The 24,967-nt window shown below is 40.5% G+C and overlaps 1 protein-coding gene and 1 long non-coding RNA gene across 11 annotated transcripts in view; one reads left to right on the top strand and one right to left on the bottom strand.

Annotated features, from left to right (window-relative positions):
• CTNND2 (catenin delta 2) overlaps positions 1-24,967 on the top strand; it is a 1,224,220-nt gene that overhangs the window by 669,585 nt on the left and 529,668 nt on the right. For all 10 annotated transcript variants that reach the window (XM_038392622.2, XM_043508458.1, XM_038392619.2 and 7 more), the window contains 2 exons: positions 304-338; positions 825-941. In XM_038392622.2, coding sequence (XP_038248550.1) covers positions 304-338; positions 825-941 — 152 coding nt within the window. The remainder of the gene's footprint in view (positions 1-303; positions 339-824; positions 942-24,967) is intronic.
• On the bottom strand, positions 14,604-23,780 carry LOC122458821. Its single transcript, XR_006279099.1, has 3 exons — positions 23,659-23,780; positions 23,585-23,620; positions 14,604-14,613 (listed from the first exon to the last, which is right to left on the bottom strand). It is a non-coding gene; the product is annotated as an uncharacterized LOC122458821 (long non-coding RNA).

Raw genomic sequence — 24,967 nt, forward strand, 5'->3', positions numbered from 1 at the left:
TGATAGAGAGGACATAATTTATAATTAAAACTTGTATATGTCAATAACTGATCAGAATTAGATTTTTTTAAAATTTCAATGCTGTCCAAATTATCCATATTTAAAATATTTATAGGAAATTGACACATTTTATATTTGACACTTGAAGATTATGGTTTAGCAATCTTTGATCAGCTGCATCATACAGAGTAGGTTTAAATTTGAGTGGTAGCGCTGTACTACTGATTTTTTCTAAAATGTAGGAGTTTTGTATAATTTACCAAAGATTTGTTTCTTTTCTAATTTATACTTTTTTTTTTACAGTTCAACAGAAGAGCAGTTTCATTGGCAAACGCAAGGTAAAGTATATCTTGGCCGGATTCTGTATCTATGTACATTTCCCCAATAATATCTATGTTGTCCAAAAGAGGACAAAGAATTAGAGGAATCATGGATTTTATGTGCTAGCCTTCATTAAAATTGTTTATTAATTATCCCCATAGAGAAGTGGTAGTAATTGGTGTTGACACAAATGGCTGTAGAACAAGAGACTGTCATGTACAAAGTTTCTGATTGTGATCAGTGTGAAAAATATCTCGGTAATTAAACCTGAATTTTTCAATATACTTACCGATAGCAAACACCTTACTTTTAAAGGATGGCGTTTGAAAGTATGGATGTTGGTGCATTTTTCTGGGTCTGCCCATTCCAACCTCCTTTGAAAATTAGACCTTAAATGTTACCATTCCCTTGACTAGCTGTGAATTTTTAATTGGTTCTATGTCATTGTTTTTATCTTGTATTTTCTTTATATTCTTTAACAATTTTTATAATTTTTATTACAGACGGTCAGAAGGATATAGAGGATGAGCTCACAACTGGACTTGAGCTGGTGGACTCCTGTATTAGATCACTGCAGGAGTCAGGAATACTTGATCCACAGGACTATTCATCTAGTGAAAGTAAGTTTCCAGGAACTTGCCTTTCTTTGTCTGGAGCCTCAGAATCCAGAACTATTATTCGGAGTACTTTATGCTTTTAAAATGAAAGTACATTGTGTCATAATGGTTTTCTCATTTCATCTGTCAACATTGGCAGCAGGCAATATAGATTGAATTATCTGTAAATATGCTTATTACTCACTTCCTTATGTGGATTACAATTGCTCCCAAGCACTTCAGAAGCTATGGACAAAAAGCAGATAGTTTGATAACTGTTACTTTAAGGAATATATCCCTTCATATTGTATGGCTGTGACATCCAAGAAGGTCATATTTAAATATTTCAGTACTAGAAGACTTTTAACCAACAGGATTACAGTATGTAAAGGCGCCAAAATAAATTGTATTCTGACTGGGCAAATCATTATGTCTGATGTCACAGTTTCATCACACAGCTATGAACTACTCAATAAGGCTAAAATTTTCAAAAGATTACATGACTCCAAGCAACCCAAGAGATGGCCCTCAATATGAGTAATGAGCAGATAATGGGCATCCTGACAGATTTCAAAGGTGATGGCTGGACTTATCAAAAGCACCAGAGCACCTCGAGGCTTCTATCAAAGGAGATGGGTGGGGTGCTGAATGGCCAAACTATATTTTCAGACCTGTGCTTTGGGGTAGCTGGGTCCTTTGCCATAACCAGCTGCTTGCAAATTAGTTATGCTTCAGGCCTGCCTTCAACCACTTTGAAACATTGAGGGCAGTCTCCCCAGTTGGGGAGAGAGACAGTTTGGCTGAGGAGCCAGAAGTGGGGAATACGGACTAATTGGGCAAAGAGACTGGGACTGGCAGTTTGAGGGGGGACACTGAGATGGCAGTGTGAGATTAGATCTTACTGGGCAATGAGACTTTGACTGGGATGAGTAGCATAACCGGGATCAGCTAGGTTAGGAGAACCTGACTAGGATGAGGAACACAGAGGTCGGGGAGGTAACCTTAATTTATTCCCCTTGTGCATTATTATACAGTCTTTCATTACATAACTATTTTTCCACAGTGTACAGGCTGGACTTGCTCTGGGGACGAATTAGGTTTGGAGAAGGCAGGAAGGTGCGGTCTGTAGGATCCCAGGTTCAGTTATTGCAGAAGTTGGAAAGTGTGTAGTGAATGAGGCAAGGTACAGAAGGAAGAGAAATGAAGATCTCATGTTTAAGGCAACTGAATGCTGTCTGGAAAATCAGATTCTGTCCCTGCCTCTGTGTGAGGGTTTCTGTGTGATGCTGAGCAAAATCACTAAAAACCAGACTTTTCACATTTTGTCAGTAATTGTGTGTTCCTCATTTTCTGGATGTCTGACTGGAGAGCCTGGAGTCTGATTTGCTGGTGCTGTACACTCACAGCTGTGACTGAAGTCAATGGCAACTGTGCATATTAAGTGCTATATAATGGTAAGTAATCTGAAAAAATCAGATCCTAGGTGTCTCAAACTGGGCACTCAAAATTAATGGATACTTTTGACGGTAATCTGTCTATGCCTCAGTTCCCCATTTGTAAAATTAGGATAATAACAATCCTTTATCTCACAGGGCTGTTGTGAAAATAAATTAATTAATGTTTGTGCAGCACTCAGATATTGTAGTGATGAGTGCCATAGAAAAGCCCATGAAGAAATTAATAATTCTGTATTCAGAGCTGAGTTAGTGTGCAGTAAATAAGGCCTAGGTCAATGTATTGAACAATGAAGATAAAACAAAATATTAAATATTAAACCATCCATCCTGTGCACTGAATGAGGCAGGGGTATTGTAAAAAAATAGTATGTGATCATGTAATTAAAAACTGTATCATAATGCATACACACATGGAGGCCAATTAAGGTTGCACAGGCACTTTTTAGTACTTGACTTTACAACCTTTATAATGAAAAATATGTATATCTAGAATACAGTAAGGACCCTGATTGAGGATATGTCTGAGGTGCCTTGGCAGTCCCTGTTTTTTTTTTTTGTCAGGCCAGATTTTTGAATTTGCTCTATCAGAGGCTGCCCAGGGATGTACCTACTACTGACTTCACTATGTGCTCCTCTGACCTGAATGTATCCAGTAGAACAATCCAGTCTATCAGTGGCTGTTCCTCAGAGAAGGATTAATATGTCTATGTTTTGAACAGCCTTTATAATACAGCTTTACACATTCCCTGCTTCCCTCTGAAGCTGTTGTGAGAAGCAGCTACATAGCAGGCAGCCATTGTAATAGACTCCCTAAATCCCAAGATCACTTCACATGTGGTACCTGTGTACTAATAAGTGTAAGCCATGGAAAAAAATGGCTAAGGGGATATGGATATCAGCCATAGGAAAGGGGAATCATGTGGGGGAGTAGCTGTATTGGTCATTGATTGTGGTGTTCTGGTATTTACCTTTTGCTGATGGTGAGTCTGGATAACTGTTTGACTGAGGTGTTGGAGTGCAGTGCTCATTTATTTTTTAAAAGTTCCCAGGGTGTTCTAAGGAGGGGACCCACTGGATAGAATGTAAAGTATAAAGACTGGCAGATTCAGAACAGTGGTGTTATTCTTGGGAGTTCCTCTGCTGTGGTGTGCCTGGAAGAAGGGCATGCAGATCTATGGGCCTCTCCTGTCCTAACGCCCATCTCTCCATGCCCTCCCACCTCAGTAAACCAATAGTTAACTGAGTCCAGCAAAAATATCTTCTCTGTTTCAGTGCTAGTCCTTGGATCAGTTTGTCATTATGTAGTAAAGCAGTTGTTGAAAATGTAATAATTGGCAGTCATCCTGCACCCGGGCAATCACTGGTCTCTTTCACAGTCCAGCTTGATACTTTGTTGGTGGACACTGTCTCAGGCTCTCACACTGGTGTCCTGTGCATTGACTTTGTTGGCTCTATTCCACACTCCTCTAAAGATTATGGATGTATCTTGTTATTTGTGGATTCTCTAACTGAACAGAAATCTTTCTCACACAAGTCTGCACAGTTGATGTAGCTTCTGACAGACTGGTTTGCAAATTGGTAATGCAGAATGGGAAAGGTCAGTGCCAGGTTTCTGAGTAAAGAAGCCAGTTTACCAAACTGATCTATCTGGGTACTAAAATGACCCCCATCTCAGTAGAGTCTGAATGTCTCCTGAGTATTTATGGATTTAATTCTACAACATCCCTGTGAGGTAGGCACTTAAAGATACACTTACTTTTTACAGCTGGATAACTCAGACACAGAAAGATTAATGGAGTTGCCTGGAGTTACTCAGAAAGGCTGTGGAGTAGCAGAGACTTGAACCCATATCTCCTGAGCTCAAGTCCAGTTCCTTAGCCACAAGATCACCCTTCCTATCTTTCACATTGCTACAAATCCATCACCACCGACTCACATCAACCCAGATCAGATATGACCTACCAACCCTTCAGGCTTGATCTGTAGACTAAGGTGTATCAGATCCTCCTATGGAGCTGAGGAAAGGCATAAGAACATAAGAATTGCCATACTGAGTCAGACCAATGGTCCATCTAGCTCCGTATCCTATCTTCCAGCAGTGGTCAATGCCGGGTGCTTCAGAGGGAATGAACACAATAGGCAATCATCAAGTGATCCATCCCCTGTCATCCGCTCCCAGCTTCTGATAAATAGAGGCTAGGGACATTCGGAGCATAGGGTTGCATCCCAGGCCATACTGGCTAATAGTCTTTGATGGACTTGAACTTCCATGAACTTGGCATCCCCGGCAATGAGTTCCGTAGGTGGAATGTGCATTGTCTGACCCCTAGTTGTGTTATGTGAAGAAGCAAATAACATTTCCTTATTCACTTTCTCCACATCATTCAAAATTGTACAGACCTCTATCATATCCCCTCTTAGTTGTCTCTTTTCCAAACTGTAAAGTCCCAGTTTTCTTAATGTCTCCTCATATGGAAGCTATTCCACACTCCTAATCATTTTTATAGCCCTTCTCTGCACTTTTTACAATTATAATATACTTTTTTTAGATGGGATGACCAGATCTACACGCAGTATTCAAGTTGTGGATTTACCATGGATTTATATAGGGGCATTATGATATTTTCGGTCTTATTATCTATCCCTCTTCAATGGTTCCTAGCATTTTGTTAGCTTTTTTGACTGCTGCTACACATTGAGCGGATGTTTTCCAAGAGTTATCTGCAATGACTCCAAGAACTCTTTCTTGAGTGGTAAAAGCTAATATAGATCCCATCATTTTGTAGGTATAGTTGAGATTGTTTCCCAATGTACATTAGTTTTCATTTATCAACACTGAATTTCATCTGCCATTTTGTTGCCCAGTCACTCACTTTTGTGAAATCCCTTTGTACCTCTTCGTAGTCTGCTTTGGACTTAACTATCTTGAGTAATTTTCTATCATCTGCAAATCATCAGCTTACCTCTTTTTCCAGATCATTTATGAGTATGTTGAATGGCATTGGTTCCAGTACAGACCCCTGGGGGACACCATTATTTACCTCTCTCCATTCTGAAAACTGAGCATTTATTTCTACCCTTTGTTTCCTGTCTTTTAACTAGCTACTGATCTATGACATCCCTGTTATCCCATGACTGCTTATTTTGCCTAAGAGCCTTTGGTGAGGTACCTTGTCAAAGGCTTTCTGAAAGTCTAAGTACATATATCCACTGGATCATCCTTCTCCACATTTGTTAACCCCCTCAGAGAATTTTAATAGATTGGTGAGGCATGATTTCCCTTTACAAAAGCCATCGACAAATGGTATTCATCTATGTGTCTGATAATTCTCTTCTTGACTATAGTTTCATCCACTTTGCCTGGGTACTGAAGTTAGGTTTAATGGCTTGTAATTGCCGGAATCACCTCTGGAGCCTTTTTAAAAATTGGAGTCACATTAGCTATCCTCCAGTCATATGGTACAGAGGCTGATTTGAATAATAGGTTACATACCACAGTAAGTAGTTAGTAGTAGTATTTCTGCAGCCAATCGGTAGACAGCCAATTAGAGCTGATGCATGTGCTCAGGGAGAACTTAGTCCCTCAGCACATGTAGTAGGGAAAGCTCCCTTCTGCTCGCCTTTTGAAAACACAGCATTGGTGTGTACCTGCAGCACTTAGTCCTGCGTGTTGAGAGCTAGCTAGACAGCAGCTGCTCCCTACCAGCTCTGCAGCAGCTCCTACCCCCTCATTAGCTCCCCCTGCTCCCCTCTCTCAAGGCTAAGGCATGAAGAATTCCAGTTGCTGCCTCTCCCCTCAACCTGGGTGGGATGAAGATGCTCCTGCCCTTCCCAGTACCCAGCAGCTACTCTTCACTTGGAATGAGAGGGGTGCAAGGAATAGGGCCCAAGAGAGCAGCAGGATGGGCCGCCTGGCAAAATCACCTATGGTAACATTAACATTCCTCTTCCCCTTCTACAAGAACTCAAGTAGCTTCAACAGCTTTCCTGGGTCAAGCTCCTGCTATAGACATCTGCAAGGCTAGCTTTTAGTCCACACATTCACCACCCATTATGTTGTCTCCCAAGCCTCCAGATATGAAGCTGAGTTTGGAAGAGTTGTGTTACATTAGAGTAGGTGCATGCTGATACCTTCCTCCATGTGGAGCTGTGTGAGAGTGATCTAAAATGGAATGGACATGTGCAAGCGCTCAAAGAAGAAAAAGCAATTACGTACCTGTTCTGTAATTGTTATTCTTAAAGATGTGCTGCACATGTCCATTTCACAACCCACCTTCCTTCCCCTCTACACTGTAGTCTTTACATATATTAGCTTCCAGTGTGAGAAGGAAAGGAGTGGGGCAGGGATACTCTGCCCCTTTATGTTCTCCCCAAATGTCAGAAGTGCGTGAAGGGCACAGGCGTCACCTGGGTGGGTACCACTGTAGGAAAAATTCTCTGACTGGTGCAGTGGCATGCAGACACCTAAAGTGGAATGGACAGGTGCAACATAACTTGAAGAATGATAGTTATAGAACAAGTATGTAATTTTTTTTGTGTATATATGCACCACATGTGAAATTATATTTATGATATAAAATTATGTGCAATTATTGTTTTCTAACACATATGGACATGGTTTTCACTTGACCCACCTTTCCAGCCCTCAAATTGAAGGGATATACCAAGATCTAAACTCCACAGTGTCTTCATTCTGTCAATATTCAATATTAATATCTTATTATAAAGATGATCTCTGCCCTATATTGGGGAATCATTGAGAATAAAATCCCTACTAACACAGACATACCAGCTTTGAAAAGCATTCTCTGTTCAACCTTTATTATTTTCTTCCTGTCTCAGAAATTTAACCTGTAGATACTCAAAATGGTCTATAACAAAAAGACTTTATTTATATTGCAGATCAACTAAAGTGTAAAATCTGGTGTGTCAGATGTCTGAAAGGCTAGATGAGATCAAATTTGGTGTCATTGGAGCCAACAGTCTATTTATTGGTTGTAATTATTTCCATGTAATCCCCTGCTGTGAGTACCAGGATAATCCAATTGAGTCATCCTTGGCACACACATAGGAGTTTGCTCATGGTATACACGCACCCTGCTCTAATGAAAACCATATCTTCTTGTTTGAGTATGTGTCACTGTGGATGCCACAGTAGGTGCACATGTGCAGAAGCTCAGTCTTTTGAATAGCAGTGTCTGCTACGTGGGTGTACATCCACCCATTCTCTCCTCATATTTCTGTCTGAGGCCTTAAAGGACAAGGAAGCTGCAACCCTCCTTCAGATCATCACCAACCCTCCCACCAACCATGGCAGCGAGTCTGAACCTGGCAAGTGTCCAACCCACTTGTTCATCGCTCCCGCTAAATCTCTGAAAACTCTTCTGATCTGCTGATATTCGACAATCATTAACATTTTGACCTATATGAACTGCATACTGACAGACCATGAACAGGGCTTTTCACCACGGTAAATTCAAAACCTGCAGGTTTCAAGCCCTAACAGTCCTGTGATTTCTCTGAAAGATAGGCATAGCAGGTGCCTTCTGTCTAGGAGAGCCCCACATACCCTGTAGCAGTTTTGTGTACCTATCTTTCTCCACAAGAAGACATAAGTCATTGTGCCCTTAACATGGCAGGTAGGTCTGATGCAAAATTCAGGAGACTGGTACATCGGTCTCTGTTTTGACTCTCACAGCTCAATGTCTCCTCCCCACCATACAGAGAGGACACAGCTTGCCATTCACTTACACAGGCACACACTCAAAGAAGAAAGAACAGTTATTTAGCCTTAAGGAACTGTAGTTCTTCAAAATACTGTAGTCAATGTGCATCCCATTCCCAGCCCTCAATCCCCACTTTTGGAGTCCTCAATTAAAGTGTTCTTTGAATTGCAAGGGGACTGTGGGAGGGATGACTCTGCCCTTTATGCACTTCTATGGGAGCACAAGGATGCTGCTTTGCAAAAGACTTTAATCTCATGCATGCACATGAGGCATATGTGCACCTACAGTGGGATTACAACATCTCAATAAACCAGTTGCTGTATGGGTAAATAATTGTTTTCAATCATCTAGAAATATGGAGGATTAATTAGGGATGAGCAAATCAGTTCAGTTCCAGAAACAACCCAAACTTTAGATAAATTTTGAAATGCTTTGTTGAAATACTTTGGGATGATTTAGTTTGGGCTTGGTCCTGCTTTGAGCAGGGAGTTGGACTAGATGACCTCCTGAGGTCTCTTCCAACCCTAATCTTCTGTGATTCTATGATAATTTCCCCCCTGCCCCACTTTCAAATCCCTCATGAATTACCCTTCATTAATCTTAATCTGCAGAATCTGACAGCCTGTAAATAAATCTCTGGATTTCATATTACCATTCTCTTTAAACAATGAAGAAAGTGAAATTATTAGAGTTTAACCATTTGTTTTTTAATTTAAAACATAGCAGTTTAGAGAATTGTAAATTAATTTTTCATATATTATCTGGTACTGTATATTAAATCCAGAAAAAGTGATATAATCATTTTGAACAAATAGATACTACAACTATTCCATAATATTAGTAATGTGACCTTCATGTATTTGTGTAACTTGTGGTCATTTTGCTTATTACTGGTGCTCTAGAGAAATTAAAAAAAAAAGAAATTGTCCTTCCCTTAGTGTTTACATTTTAAACAGAACAAATGTGAAATAATGATACCAGGCCCAGTAATAAGGAAGGGGGTTAAGTGTTAGAATAAATAAAAACAAAGAAGAGGAGGACTAGATGGCATAGGAGTGGAATGATAGGATGTAAGCAAGGGCAGCATTGTGTAATGTCTTGAAAGAGTGGAAGAAGAATTTAATGTCTTAATACCTGGATGGGCTGAAGGTAATTAACCAGGGATGGTTAGCCTAATAGACAAACATATATCCTGAAATCCAGTTGGCAAATTAATTCCAATTCAGCAGTCTCTCATTGGAGTCTGTTTTTGAAGTTTTTTTGTTGAAAAATTGCCATTTTTAGGTCTGTAATCGAGTGACCAAAGAGATTGAAGTATTCTCCGACTGGTTTTTGAATGTTATAATTCTTGATGTCTGATTTGTGTCCATTTATTCTTTGACCTAGAGACTGTCCAGTTTGACCAATGTACATGGCAGAGGGGCATTGCTGGCACATGATGGCATATATCACATTGGTAGATGTGCAGGTGAACGAGCCTCTGATAGTGTGGCTGATGTAATTAGGCCCTCTGATGGTGTCCCCTGAATAGATATGTGGACAGAGTTGGCAACGGGCTTTGTAGCAAGGATAGGTTCCTGGGTTAGTGGTTCTGTTGTGTGGTGTGTGGTTGCTGGTGAGTATTTGCTTCAGGCTGGGGGGCTGACTGTGAGCAAGGACTGGCCTGTCTCCCAAAATCTGTGAGAGTGATGGGTCGTCCTTCAGGATAGCTTGCAGATCTTTGATGATGCGTTGGAGAGGTTTTAGTTGGGGGCTGAAGGTGATGGCTAATGGCGTTCTTTCATTTTCTTTGTTGGGCCTGTCCTGTAGTAGGTAACTTCTGGGTACGCTTCTGGCTCTGTCAATCTGTTTCTTCACTTCAGAGGTGAGTATTGTAGTTGTAAGAACCCTTGATAGAGATCTTGTAGGTGTTTGTCTCTGTCTGAGGGGTTGGAGCAAATGTGGTTGTATCGTAGAGCTTGGCTGTAGACAATGGATCGTGTGGTATGGTCTGGATGAAAGCTGGAGGCATGTAGGTAGGCATAGCGGTCAGCAGGTTTCCGGTATAGGGTGGAGTTTATGTGACCATCGCTTATTAGCACCGTAGTGTCCAGAAAATTGATCTCTTGTGTGGACTGGTCCAGGCTGAGGTTGATGGTGGGATGGAAATTGTTGAAATCATGGTGGAATTCCTCAAGGATTTCTTTTCCATGGGTCTAGATGATGAAGATGTCATCAATGTCATTATGAAAGGCACTGAATTTAGCCATATGGAGTGGAAATCTATCAACTTCATGAAAAAACTCATACAGATACAGACAGACATCATCTTCCCTTCCAAATGCAAACAGATGGACATCATACCAAAAGGACTGAAGGTAAAAAATCCATTACAATCTACATACCACATAGACTTGCTGACAGCTTCTGCCACACACTCTCAAAGAAACTGCGGAACCACCTGATCAACATCCTCTACAGCAAACAGGGAAAGATTAAGAATGAGCTCTCAAAACTGGATACTCTCATAAAAAAACAACCTTCCACACAAACTTCCTCATGGCTGGCCTTTACAAAAACTAAACAAGCCATTTACAACACACACTTTGCTTCTCTACAAAAGAAAAAGGACACTAAAACTATCTAAACTACTACATGCCACAATGAGCCACAACAGTGATTCCGTTAACCCACCCAGCAATCTTCTTAATCTATCCAACTATACTTTTAGCCCAGCAGAAGAATCTGTCTTATCTCAGGGCCTCTCCTTCTGCCCCTCCACCCCCACAAACATGATACAGTTCTGTAGTGACCTAGAATCCTGTTTTCGACATCTCTGACTCAAGGAATATTTCCAACACACCTCTGAACAACATACTAACCCACCGAGACCTTCCTACCAAGACTACAGAAAGAAGGATTCTGGGTGGACTCCTCCTGAAGGTCAAAACAACAGACTGGACTTCTAGATAGAATGCTTCCACTATCCATAATACATAATACAGTGGTCACATTAAAAAAGTCAGCATTTATAATTCAGTTATTGTTCTCTGTGTATGCCTTTTTCACTATCTCTTTTTTCTATAAGTACAATATTATCATGTCGGTATTAAGGCATCACAGTGATTTCAGTAATCATGTGCAAGGCGTATTATACTCTTCTTTTTTGGGGGGAGTTTACGTGGCACTATTCACACAAAATATATTGTCCACAAATTTAGGATTTTTTTTTCTATAAAGAGAATAAAAATAGCTTCCTATAATCTTTTTAACAGACCAACTCCCAGTGCAGGTTTTTAGAGCTGTTTGAATTCTATCTCTAGCAGTTATTTATGTATTTACCTATTTCACATTTTCAAAATATTTTTATCATTTAGCATTCCCATATTGTGTATGAAAGAGGACCTAGCTGTTTTGCATTTTATATAAATGTCTGCGGCAACAGTATGTATCTTGTTATACAGAGATGGAGAAACATATATTCTGTGAACAAAATATTACTGAACTTGCACTGGTTAGTATTGGAGCCAATATTTATCATCTGCATTATTTCATTCAATTCTTTCTATGCTATTTCATATTTATAGTCTACGCTCCATAACTTAATAGCTGTATGTGGTTTGTGTTTTTAAAAAACACAGTCATGGAATTATAAATCCAATTTAGACATAATCTTGACCAGTGAAACTTCAAGGGCTTGTATGGAATTTTCTAATGTAGATAGCTTTGTTAGTTGCTTTCTTTTCTGAAAATATTTTTTATTCTTATTCTTATTCTTATTCTTATTATTAAAGAAAGAAATCTGTATAAACTTATATGGTGCATACTTTTCATTTTTTTAATGTTTCACCTATATGTATTTATTTAAGGGGTTATTCAGCCTGGGTATGGAAGCACTATTATTTCTTATTTTTTATTTTACCAACATGTGGGTTTTTTCATTTGTTTGGTCAAATACCTAACCTATGCCCAATTAGTAAGTGCATTTTAAGTAAGTGGTGAAGTTTAATTGATGCCAGAATGTTGAATATAGATCTAGTACACAATTATATAATGAGATCAGGTTTGCCAATTACTGTTCTGTCTGTATTAATTATGGATTTTCTCCATTAGATATCCATTCTAGTACCAATCTAATTTGTGCCACCTTATAGTATCGTTTGAAATCTGGTAGCACCAGGTTTCCCATCTCAACTGGACATTTTAGCTATTCTGTTTTGATTCTTGATTTCTGGTTCAACCATAGGAAACTTTGAATAACTTTTTGTTAGTTAGTTAGTTAGTTATTGATTTATTTAAATTGGGATAAGGGAGTGTAAAGGGAATAATGGAAAATGGATACAGAACCTTCGTTAGGACATTCATTTTAAGTACTTAATTTCTACCTACCACAGTCCATGGTAATAGTGTCCACCTGTCTAGATCATTGTAGATAATTTTCATTAATGGCTTAATGGCTACTCAAGATAGTTAAGTCAAGATAGACTGCGAAGAGCTACAAAAGGATCTCACAAAACTGGGTGACTAGGCAACAAAATGGCAAATGAAATTTAATGTTGATAAATGCAAAGTAATGCACATTGGAAAACATAATCCTAACTATACATATGCAGTGATGGGATCTAAATTATCTGTCACTACTCAAGAAATAGATCTTGGAGTCATTGTGGATAGTTCTCTGAAATCAATCACTCAATGTGCAGCGGCAGTCAAAAAAGCAAACAGAATGTTGGAAATCATCAAGAAAGGGATAGATAATAAGACAGAATTGCCTCTATATAAATATCATATTGCCTCTGTATAAATCCATGGTATGCCCACACCTTGAATACTGCATGCAGATGTGGTCGCCCCATCTCAAAAAAGATATATTGGAATTGGAAAAGGTTCAGAAAAGGGCAACAAAAATTATTAGGGATATAGAACAGCTTCCGTATGAGGAAAGATTAATAAGACTGGGACTTTTCATCTTGGAAAAGAGGTGACTCAGGGGGGATATGATAAAGGTCTATAAAATCATGAGTGGTTTAGAAGAAATAAATAAGGAAGTGTTATTGACTCCTTCTCATACTACAAGAACAAGGGGCCACCAAATTAAATTAATAAGTAGCTGGTTTAAAATAAACACAAGAAAGTATTTTTCAAGCAATGCACTGTCAGCCTCTGGAAGTCATTCTATCTTGTATGAAAAACATAAGGTCATCAGTTTATAGTGAAACTTTGTTTTCTATTCCCAGTACACTTATTCCCTGAATTTCTTCACTGTCCCTGATATTTTGTGCTAATGGTTCAATAACTAAATGAAATAACATGCTGGATAAGGAATGTCCTTGTCTTGTTCCTTTTTGCAACATTTCTCCAGATACATGCCAGAGGGTTTTTATAGATTATTTGATCCACTTCTAAAAGTGTTCCCCTAAAGAAATTTCTCCAGTATTTCTGAATATAGATGTGTGGTGTTCTCAGGCAAAATCCTTTACAGAAGCCATATTTGTAGTCTAGGCCTCTTTATTAGTGCACCTTGAGTGCTATAGCACATGTAGAAATTTCCTTGTATTATTTAATGTTTCTTTCTTTTATAAAACCAGTTTGGTTTTGGGGCTTCAGTTTAGGTATCACTGTCTCTAAACTGGATACCAGTATTTTAGTCAGAACCTTATTGTCTATATTTATTAAAAAAGATGGGCTTGTAAGATGCTGGCTGCGATAAATCCTGATGTGTTTTAGATATCAAAACTACATCTAAATGATAGAATGTGCCCAGTAAGCACTCTTTGTGTGAGAAGGCTGGAGTTCACTTGCTAACAAAGGAGCTACCTGTGCTTTAAACGTTTTATAGAATTCAGAATTGTATGCATCTAGTCCAGGACTCTTCCCTGATTTTAATGATGTAATTGCTATCTGTATTTCTTCCTGTGTTATTGAACCTTTTTGTAACTTCTTTCATTTTAAAAATACCTCTGGGCATTTTAATATTCTGCAGTATATTAACTCTCAGATCTTCCTTGTTTACTTATCTGCTAGTGTATATCGCCTTGAAATATTCCTCTAATATTTTGTTAATCCCTTTGTGTTTTTAGGAATATCCCATTTCCAGCCTTGAGGTATGCCTTGTCTGGATTTTCTGTTAGATAGCCGTGTGGCTAGTAATCTGCCTGATTTAGTCCCCCATTCATAGAACCTTTCTTCTGCACTGTCTGGGTTTTTTTCTTTTTGTGATGGATTTGGTACCTTTGGGAGTCACCTGATGTGCTGAGAAGTGACTGAGTCAGCCTATTCTGCCAGCCTGGGTCCCCTTTACCTGACCTTGGTGGGTTAAGCTCACAAGCCTCTTCCAGCCAAGCACACAGGCAGGGCCACACCCAGCTGCACAGAGAGATAGAGATCTGCTCTGGAAAGATTCAGCCAAAGGGGTTTGCCCCAACACTCCCATTAAAGGAACAAACTCAAAGATTTTATGAAATGTTCCCCCTCCCTCAATATGGAGGGATATATGCACAACTTCTTCCCCCTTCCAGGTAGTAATTATATAAACTGGGTTATATTATAAACAAGAAATATGTTTATTAACTACAAAAAGGTGAATTTTAAGTGAATATACGAGATAACAGACACAACAAAGCAGATTACTAACCAAATAAAGCAAAATACGCAAGCTAAACTCAATATACTTAAGAAACAGGTTACAAAATGTAACTTCTCACCCTAAATGTTACTTTAGGCAGGTTGCAAAGTTTCTGTGGTTCAGAGTTCTAGTTATATTCTTTTTCAGACTGAACCCCTGTCTCAGTCTGGACTCCCCCCATGTCTTCCCTTCAGGTGGCTTTTGCTGTCTTTCTTCTTGGGCAGACAGCCATGGAGAGGAGGAGTCCTGTTTGCCTTCTTCCCCTCCTTAAATAGGATTTACATAAGGTGGAAATCCTTTGTTCCCCAAACTTGACCCCCCACCCCTTCCTTTCCAGTGGATAGTTACAAGAAGTCCCAGGTAATGTTTAGTATCAGGTGACCGGACCACCTGACTGTAGTATCACAGCATCCATGAGTCAGTGTCAGTATGGTGTGTCCGCAGGAAGTCCAAGCCTTTTCACAGTCCATTGTCCTCGTTGATAGGCCGTCAGCCCTGTCTGGCATTTCCATTGTTGTACCTGAAATGTTAGCAGTAGGCATCACCCAAAGTAGCATAGCTGAAATACAGATACTTAGTCAATATTGTTTCGAATGCATTTTTTGTATTGTCTGGCTGTGCTGGAAGAAGGACTGGAGACACAGGACATGGTTGAATTAGGCTGCCACTATATTCTTAAACGCCTGGGAGTACCCAGCAGATAAAAGTGTATAGTACAGGTAATTCTATAATCATTGCAATATAGACCACGAAGGGCTTCTGTTATAAATATAAAGGGAAGGGTTACCACCTTTTTGTATACAGTGCTATAAAATCCCTCCTGGCCAGAGGCAAATCCCTTTCACCTGTAAAGGGTTAAGAAGCTAAGATAACCTTGCTGGCACCTGACCAAAATGACAAATTAGGAGACAAGATACTTTAAAAGCTGGAAGGGTGGGGGGAACAAAGGGTCTGTCTGTGCAATGCTTTTGCCAGGAACAGATCAGGAATGCAGCTTAGAACTCCTGTAAAAAGTTAGTAAGTAATCTAGCTAAAAATGCATTTTTTTTTTTGCTTAATGGCTGGTAAAATAGGCTGTGCTAAATGGAATGTATATTCCTGTTTTTGTGTTTTTTTGTAACTTAAGGTTTTGCCTTGAGGGATTTGTTATGTTTTGAATCTGATTACCCTGTAAGCTATTTACCATTTTAATTTTACAGAGGTGATTTTTTTACGTTTTTTTAATTAATTTTTTTTAAGAACCTGATTGTTTTTTATTGTTCTTAAGATTCAAGGGTTTGGGTCTGTGTTTACCTGTACAAATTGGTGAGGATTTTTATTAAGCCTTCCCCAGGAAAGGGGCTGCAGCGCTTGCGGGGATATTTTTGGGGAAGACGTTTCCAAGTGGGCCTTTTCCCTGTTTTTTGTTTAACTTGCTTGGTGGTGGCAGCGTAAGAACAAGGCAAAGTTTGTACCTTGAGGAAGTTTTTAACCTAAGCTGTTAAAAATAAGCTTAGGGGGTCTTTTATCAGGTCCCCACATATGTACCCTAGAGTTTAGAGTGGGGAAGGAACCTTGACATGGTAGCAGAGCGGTGGGATCATTTTGACATCATTTTGAGATTTTTTTTGAGATGACTTTGAACCAGGAGCACAGCAGGATTTTAAAAGATTTTGTAAATTCTGTGTGTCTGCCTGCAGGACAGAGCAGCAGGCATAACAAAAGGGATCTTTCTTTTTTGAGCTGGAGTTTTCTCTACCTAAAGGCAGGGTAGTTAACCTCCTGCAGGGAAATTCACAAGTTTTTCACAGACCTGAAGAGGTTTGTTTTTTTTTGTTTTTTTTTTTTTTTTAGTTAAAAGCAGCTAGAGGGTTTTTTTCTGTCTATTTGCCTGGAGACAAAGGTGTTAGGTTTTTTTTTTTAAGAATTTTTCTGTAGGCTGAGAATAGCTATAAAAACACATAGGTATTAGATTACAGCACAGCAAAATTTTACAAGCCAGGTTTTTTTTTGTTTGTTTGTTTTTGTGGTTTCTTTCTTATTCACAGGTGTAAAGTTACTTAAAAACAGAGATGCTAAAATAACAAAAACGATGGACAATACAAACTGGAGTTAACCAGTTAACTGGAGGCAGCAACAGAGGCAAAAAAAAGCCCTAGAGCCTGCCCACAGGAGAGCTATCGAGGCAAAAGAAAAAGAAATGGAGGCAAAGAAAAAAAGTGGAAGACTGCACTGAAAATGAAGAAAACAGAGGCTCAACAAAATATACCAACAAACCCTAGCAATCCTTCTCTAGGTACCGCTTCCCATCCCCAAAAGTTCCCCACCTACAATGCAAGCAATGATACCAAAGTCTTCTTTAAAAACTTCAAAAGGGCCTGCCTTGGGTACAGCATCTCTACAGACCAGTACATGGTAGAGCTGAGGCCGCAGCTCAGTGGACCTTTAGCCGAGGTGGCGGCTAAAATGCCTAAGGAACACATAAACAAGTATGAACTGTTTAAAACACAGGTGAGAGTCAAAATGGGGCTAACACCCGAGCATTCCTGTCAGCTGTTCAGAGCCCTAAGGTGGAAACCAAACATGTCATTTACCCGACATGCCTACCACATTATAAAAAATTGGAATGCCTGGATATCAGGAGCAAGTGTTAAATCTCCAGAAAATTTACCCTTCCTAATGCAAATAAAGCAGTTCTTAGAGGGTGTTCCTAAGGAAATAGAAAGATACATCCTAGATGGAAAGCCCAAAACTGTAATTAGGGTGGGGAGAGATTGGAGCCGAATGGGTGGAGGTGGCAGAAAGGAAAAAAACCGATTGCAGTTGGAGCGGAAGGGACAGAAGGGACAACCTCAAACCACAGCCTACTACCGGGGGCAGCCCAAGGCCCCAGCTACACCCCAAGGAACGCTACAGACACGTTACCATCCCACCACACCGTTCTCCAGCAATCCACCTCACCCCAGTGACCCGTCAGCTGGACAATGTTTTAAATGTAACGAGCCGGGGCATGTAAAGGCCAACTGCCCCAAGAACATCAACAGATTACACTTCATTGCATCGAAATCACACCAGAAGTCCTCAGGCCCAGACACCTCCCAGATTCCCTCAGAGTGGAGGGAAACTGTGATTGTGGGCGAAAAAAAGGTCACCGCGTGGAGAGACACCGGAGCACAAGTGTCGGCTATCCATGCTTCCTTAGTGGATCGCAATTTAATCAATCCAGAGATCCAAGTGGCAATTAAACCCTTTAAGTCAAACTCTTCTGACTTGCCTACAGCCAAGTTGCCTGTCCAGTACAAGGGCTGGTCAGGAATGTAAACTTTTTCAGTCTATGATAATTATCCCATCCCCATGCTGTTGGGGGGAAGACTTGGCCAGTCATGTGAAGCTAGCCACAAGGGTGGGAATAGTCACCCACAGCCAGGCTAAGCAAGCTGTCACACCTGATCTGTTTCAGAAACTTCTAAAAGGACCCGGTCAGAGGTGATGAAACCGGACCACATGCCAACGTCTGCAACAGCAGTAGTGGATCCAGTCCCAGAGACCCAGACAGAGCCAGTCCCAAAACTGGAACCGGCGAAACAACCAGCACCAGAACCATTGCCAGCACTAAATCCAGTACTTGCAACCCCAACACCAGAGGGACCCACCAAACCTGCACCAGCAGCAACAGATAACCCTACACAAAAGGTTCAGCCGAAGCCTGAACCCCAACATAGTGCACCAGCAAAAAGCGGTTCACAGTCAATGAAAACAGCCTCATCACCTGCATCACTTCCAGAGGGACCAAGACTAGGTCCATGATTCAATAAGAAACTAATGTCTCCAGCATCAAGGGAACAGTTCCAGACCAAACAGAAAGCAAATGAAAGCCTCCAGAGAGCTTGGACCAAGGCATGAAGCAACCCACCGCCTCTCAACTCTTCTAATCAATCCCAGTTTGTTGTAGAAAGAGGACTTTTATACAAGAAAACTCTTTCTGATGGGCACCAGAAAAACTGGCATTCTCAAAAACAGTTGGTAGTTCCAACTAAGTACCGGAAAAAGCTCTTAAGCTTAGCCCACAATTGTTCTAGTGGCCATGCTGGGGTGAACAGGACCAAAGACCATTTGGAGAGGTCATTCCACTGGGAGGGAATGAGCAAGGATGTTTCTGCCTATGTCCAATCTTGTGAGGTATGCCAAAAAGTGGAAAAACCCCAAGACCAGGTCAAAGCCACTCTCCAGCCACTCCCCATCATTAAGGTTCCATTTCAGCAAGTAGCTGTGAATATTCTGGGTCCTTTTCCAAAAAAAGACACCCAGAGAAAAGCAGTACATACTGACTTTCATGGATTTTGCCATCCAATTTCCAGAAGCAGTAGCTCTAAGCAACACCAGGGCTAAAAGTCTGTGCCAGGCACTAACAGATATTTTTGCCAAGGTAGGTTGGTCCTCCGACATCCTCACAAATGCAAAAACTAATTTCCTGGTAGGAACTATGGAAAGCCCTTGGGAAGCTCATGGGGTAAATCACTTGGTTGTCACCCCTTACCATCATCAAACAAATGGCCTGGTAAAGAAGCTTAATGGAACTTTGGGGGCCATAATACATAAATTCATAAATAAGCACTCCAATAATTGGGACTTAGTGTTGCAGCAGTTGCTGTTTGCCTACAAAGCTGTACCACATCCCAGCTTAGGGTTTTCACCCTTTAAACTTGTATATGGCCATAAGGTTAAGGGGCCATTACAGTTTGCAAAGCAGCAATGGGAGGGGTTTACACCTTCTCCAGAAACTAACATTCTGAACTTTGTAACCAACCTACAAAACGCCCTCCAAACCTCTTTAGCCCTTGTTAAAGAAAACCTACAGAATGCTCAAAAAGAGCAAAAAGCCTGGTGTAATAAACATGCCAAAAAGCATTCCTTCAAAGTAGGGGACGAGGTCATGATCTTAAAGGTGCTCGAGGCCCATAAAATAAAAGTATCGTGGAAAGGGCCATTCACGGTCCAAAAGCACCTAAAAGCAGTTAATTATCTCATAGCATTCCCCACCTCCAACCGAAAGCCAAAGGTGTACCATATTAATTCTGGAAAACCCTTTTATTCCAAAAAAATAAAGGTTTATCAGTTTACAGCCCAGGGAGGAAATAACGTTAAGCGGCCTAAATATGTCTACTACAAAGAAAAAAGTAATGGCGGCATGAAAAAGGTAAACCTCTACATAACACTTGGGCATATGCAGTAACAGCAAATAAGGAGCTGTACACTAGCTACGTGACAACGTTCTCAGCCACCCCAGGACTGACTGAACGGGCATACCACTCCATTGACACAGGTAATGCTCACCCAATTAAAGCCCAACCTTACCAGATGTCTCCTCAAGCTAAAATTGCTATAAAACAGAATATTCAGGGTATGCTACAAATGGGTGTAATCTGCTCCTCTGGCAGTCCATGGGCATCATTAGTGGTTCTAGTTCCCAAACCAAATGGGAAAATATGTTTTTGTGTAAACTACTGTAAGCTAAATGCTGCAGCTCTCCCAGACAACTATCCAATGCCACGCACAAATAAACTATTAAAAAAACTGAAACGGGCCCAGTTCATCTCTGCCTTAAACTTAACCAAGGGGTACTGGCAGGTACCGCTAAATAAATCCGCTAAGAAAAGGTCAGCCTTCACCACACGTCGGGCTGTATACATTTAATGTGCTCCCTTTCGGGCTGCAAAATGCACCCACCACCTTCCAAAAACTTGTAAATGGTCTCCAAGCAAAATTTAAAAAATATGCAGTCGCCTACCTTAACAATGTGGCCATATTTTCAAATTCCTGGGCAAAACACCTAAAACATTTACAAAAAGTCTTCGAACGCATAAGGGAGGCAGGACTAACTGTTAAGGCTAAGAAGTATCAAATAGGCTAAACAAAGTAACTCCTTAAACACCAGGTGGGTCAAAAAACTATGAACCCCCTACAGGCCAAAGTAAATGCTATCCAAAAGTGGCCTGTCCCAAAGTAGAAAAAACAGGTCCAATCCTTTTTACGCTTGGCCAAATATTACAGGTGATTTGTACCGCAATACAGCCAGATCGCTGCCCCACTGACAGACCTAACCAAAAAAACCCATCCAAATGCCATTCAGTAAACTAAAAAGTGTCAAAAGGCCTTTAACCAGCTTAAAGCAACACTCATGTCTAACCCTGTGCTAAGGGCCCCAAACTTTACCAAACCATTCCTAGTAACCACAAATGCGTCCAAGCGTGGTGCAGTCTTAATGCAAAAAAACCCAGCAGTCTTAATGCACAAAAAAACAAATCAAAAGTTCCATCCTGTCATGTTTCTCAGCAAAAAGCTGTTTTAAAAAAAAAAAAAAAAGCAAATGGTCAATCAGTAAAAAAAAAAAAATGTTACGCCATTGTCTACTGTGACAGGGTCGGGCCAGATGGCTATAGGAGAGTAATAGAAGGCAGATATATAAGCCCCAGGCTAAGTAGGTCCCTTTTCCCTGGGTAAGGTAACAGGGAAGGTTCCAGAACAATCAGGAACCTTCTGGAGACAATTAAGGCAGGCTGATTAGAACACCTGCAGCAATCAAGAAGCTGCTAGAATTAATTAAGGCAGGCTAATCAGGGCACCTGGGTTTTAAAAAGGAGCTCAACTCAGTTTGTGGTGTGCGTGTGAGGAGCTGGGAGCAAGAGGCACTAGGAGCTGAGAGTGAGAATGCGGATTGTTGGAGGACTGAGGTGTACAAACATTATCAGACACCAGGAGGAAGGTCCTATGATGAGGATAAAGAAGGTATTGGGAGGAGGCCATGGGGAAGTAGCCTAGGGAGTTGTAGCTGTTGCACAGCTATTCTAGGAGGCATTCTAGACAGCTGCAATCCACAGGGCCCTGGCTGGAACCCGAAGTAGAGGACGGGTCCGGGTTCCCCCCAAATCCTCCCAACTCCTGCTCAGACACAGGAGGAGTCGACCTGGACTGTGAATTCAGAAAAACGGCCAAACTGAGGGCTGCCGTGAAGGTCCAAGGCGAGCAAATCTGCCAATAAGCGCAAGACTCACCAAGGAAGAGCAGGAATTTTGTCACACTACGCTCTAAAAAAGCTGTGCCCATACATTTAAAAATGGCGTTTCCACCTGCAAACCAACCATGCTGCACTACAGTGGCTTCATACTGCCACAAAAAATAACAAAAATCTTATTCGGTAAAGTTTAGCTCTCCAAAATTTTAATTTCAACACACAACACATCTCAAAAGCTTCTAACAAAGTGGCTAATGCTCTCTCCTGTAAAAGTTTCCTAAAATCAACTGGTTACAATCATTCTTAAAATGTAAAAAATATTGTTAGTCTTTATACACTTGGTAGTATATTTAAAGGTGCATGTGTCTTATTAACTCTGTTTTCTCCTAAAGCTCCAAAAAAAAAAAAAATCACAGCCAGTGTTTCACCCTATCTGTAATTTGGTGGGCATCATAAATATAAAGGGAAGAGTAACCACCTTTCTGTATACAGTGCTATAAAATCCTCCTGGCCAGAGGCAAAACCCTTTCACCTGTAAAGGGTTAAGAAGCTAAGATAACCTCACTGGCAGCTGACCAAATGACCAATGAGGGGACAAGATACTTTCAAAGCTGGAGCGGGGCCGGGGTGGGGGGAACAAAGGGTCTATCTGTCTGTGTAATGCTTTTGCTGGGAACAGATCAGGAATGCAGCTCAGAACTCCTGTAAAAAGTTAGTTAGTAATCTAGCTAAAAATGCATTAAATTTCCTTTTGTTTAATGGCTGGTAAAATAGGCTGTGCTAAATGGAATGTATATTCCTGTTTTTGTGTCTTTTTGTAACTTAAGGTTTTGCCTAAAGGGATTCTCTGTTTTGAATCTGATTACCCTGTAAGGTATTTACCATCCTAATTTTACAGAGGTGATTCTTTTTCTTTTTCTTTTTCTTTTTCTTTAATTAAAATTCTTCTTTTAAGAACCTGATTGTTTTTCATTGTTCTTAAGATCCAAGGGTTTGGGTCTGTGTTCACCTGTACAAATTGGTGAGGATTTTTATCAAGCCTTCCCCAGGAAAGGGGGTGTAGGGCTTGGGGGGGGTATTTTGGGGGAAGACATCTCCAAGTGGGCTCTTTCCCTGTTTTTTGTTTAACACGCTTGGTGGTGTCAGCATAGGGTTTAAGAACAAGACAACGTATGTACCTTGGGGAATTTTTTACCTAAGCTGCTAAAAATAAGCTTAGGAGGTCTTTCATGCAGGTCCCCACATCTGTACCTAAAAGTTCATAGTGGAGAAGGAACCTTGACAGCTTCCCATCCTTGTCCCTCGCCAACCTGCTGCTAGGACCTCACCACCACCCCTTCGAAAGAGGGTTAGGAGGTGGCTGTTTAATGGTACTAGTCATAGGAATCCCTCCCCTCATCTGCCATTCTCACTCCTTTCAAGAATACCTCCTTTAAATCCTTTACCAATGCATTGTATCTGATTTCTGTATCCCCTTCACTATGGAGTACCTGCACTGGGCATCTGCCCCACATTTACATAATGAGTTGCGACATCATAGCCTAACTCCCATTTCATGTTTGCTCCAACCGAGCCCCCCTCTAAACCTGCTGTGCGGAAGGTGAAAAAAACACCACTTCATCTTTGCCAATCTGGCAGTGAGGGAAAAATTCCTTCCCAGCCCCCTGAGAAAAGAGCAACTAGTGCAATGCCCACAACAGATCCTGACGAAACCTGGTATTTCGCCACTTCCATGGGTGGGACTGTGGATGCTGCTGGTACAGATAAAAGAGGGCTTTTCCTGCACCAGCATGGACCTATATAGTCCCCCCAACTTTTCTGGTCACTACAGGGAGAGGGGAATGGGTCAGCATCCCCACACTGGCCTGGTCTGTCACTGTAGCAAAAACAATGAGGAGTCTGTTGGCAGCTTAAAGACTAACAGACTTATTTGGACATAACCTTTTGTGGGTAAAAAACCCACTTCTCAGATGCTGTTTTTTACCCATGAACGCTGAAGCCCCAATAAATCTGTTAGTCTTTAAGGTGCCACTGGACTCCTTGTTGTTTTTGTGGATACAGATTAACACAGCTACCCCTCTGATACTTGTAGCAGAAAGTCACTCCCTAGCTCTGTAATCCGTAAAGAGGCACGCACCTTTTCCAAGAAATCAGACAACAACTCCCATTGCTTAATGTGTGATGAGGTCAGTTTTACTCCCTTGGAGTCTGTCTGTGTTATTAGTTAAGTTATATTGCTTCTGAAAACTGTAAATTTGTCCCCTTAAATCTGCCTATTTTTGCTTACATCACCCCCCCTTCCCATAGCTATTGTATGAGATAATAGGTCTCCTAATTACCACTATAAAGGCCTCACACCTAGTACCTAAGGTTATATCCTGGAAGGTATCATCCATAATGTAATAATCAATGTAGTTTTCTCTCCCCCCCAAAAAACATTCTTCTTAGTCCTGAATTGGACTTTATTTTCATGAAGACAGGTGCATGGTAGAAGATGTATATTATTTCCATTCTAACATTAAGGAGTTAATTGATAACAAAAATAAGTCTGTTCTAATATGTGTTTTGGCAATTTCAGACACAAAAGTAAAGTATCCCCACCCTTAGAATGCAGGAGCCCATCATGTCCTGGTCTTTATATGCTGATTTCTGTATCTGAGCATTTTAGATGGAGCTTCTTGCCTAGCTGGTGGTATATCCATAATTCCCTTTGTTTTCAGTTTAAATTGACTTTTACCAAAAAAAAAAAAAAAATCCTGGGTTTTACAAAAAGTATTATTCATTTTTTTCCAGTTTCCCCCTCTACTTTTGTATCATTCAAATATATAAAAAAGAACTTTCATGAGATATATGTATTACAATAACACAGTAGTCTGTGTGTATATGCAAAGCTGCCTGTTGAAGTAAGACTATGTATTAGTCTAGAAGATACACAGAATAAACAAACAGGCATGCACGCAAGCTCTGAAGTGTGTGCGCATCTGAACTTACCGATGAATCTCACGCACACCACATACACATTGCAAGCTATTAGCGATAACGGTTTGAATATCTCATGTTAAAATGGGAAGAAAACAAAAATCGGTATCAGGATACATTTCAGAACACAAGGAAGTATTCAAAAGTTTTAAAAAAACAGGATAAAAGGATAAAGTTGAGTGTATGCCAAATGGTGTGGCCCAATTATTAAATGTAAATATTTATAGGCTAATAGTCTTCTCTACAAAAGTAAACTATTTATTCAAATGAAAAGCTTTATTTGGAGATTAGAG

The sequence above is a fragment of the Dermochelys coriacea genome, chromosome 2, assembly GCF_009764565.3.
Source record: "Dermochelys coriacea isolate rDerCor1 chromosome 2, rDerCor1.pri.v4, whole genome shotgun sequence".
Classification (NCBI taxonomy): Eukaryota; Metazoa; Chordata; order Testudines; family Dermochelyidae; genus Dermochelys; species Dermochelys coriacea.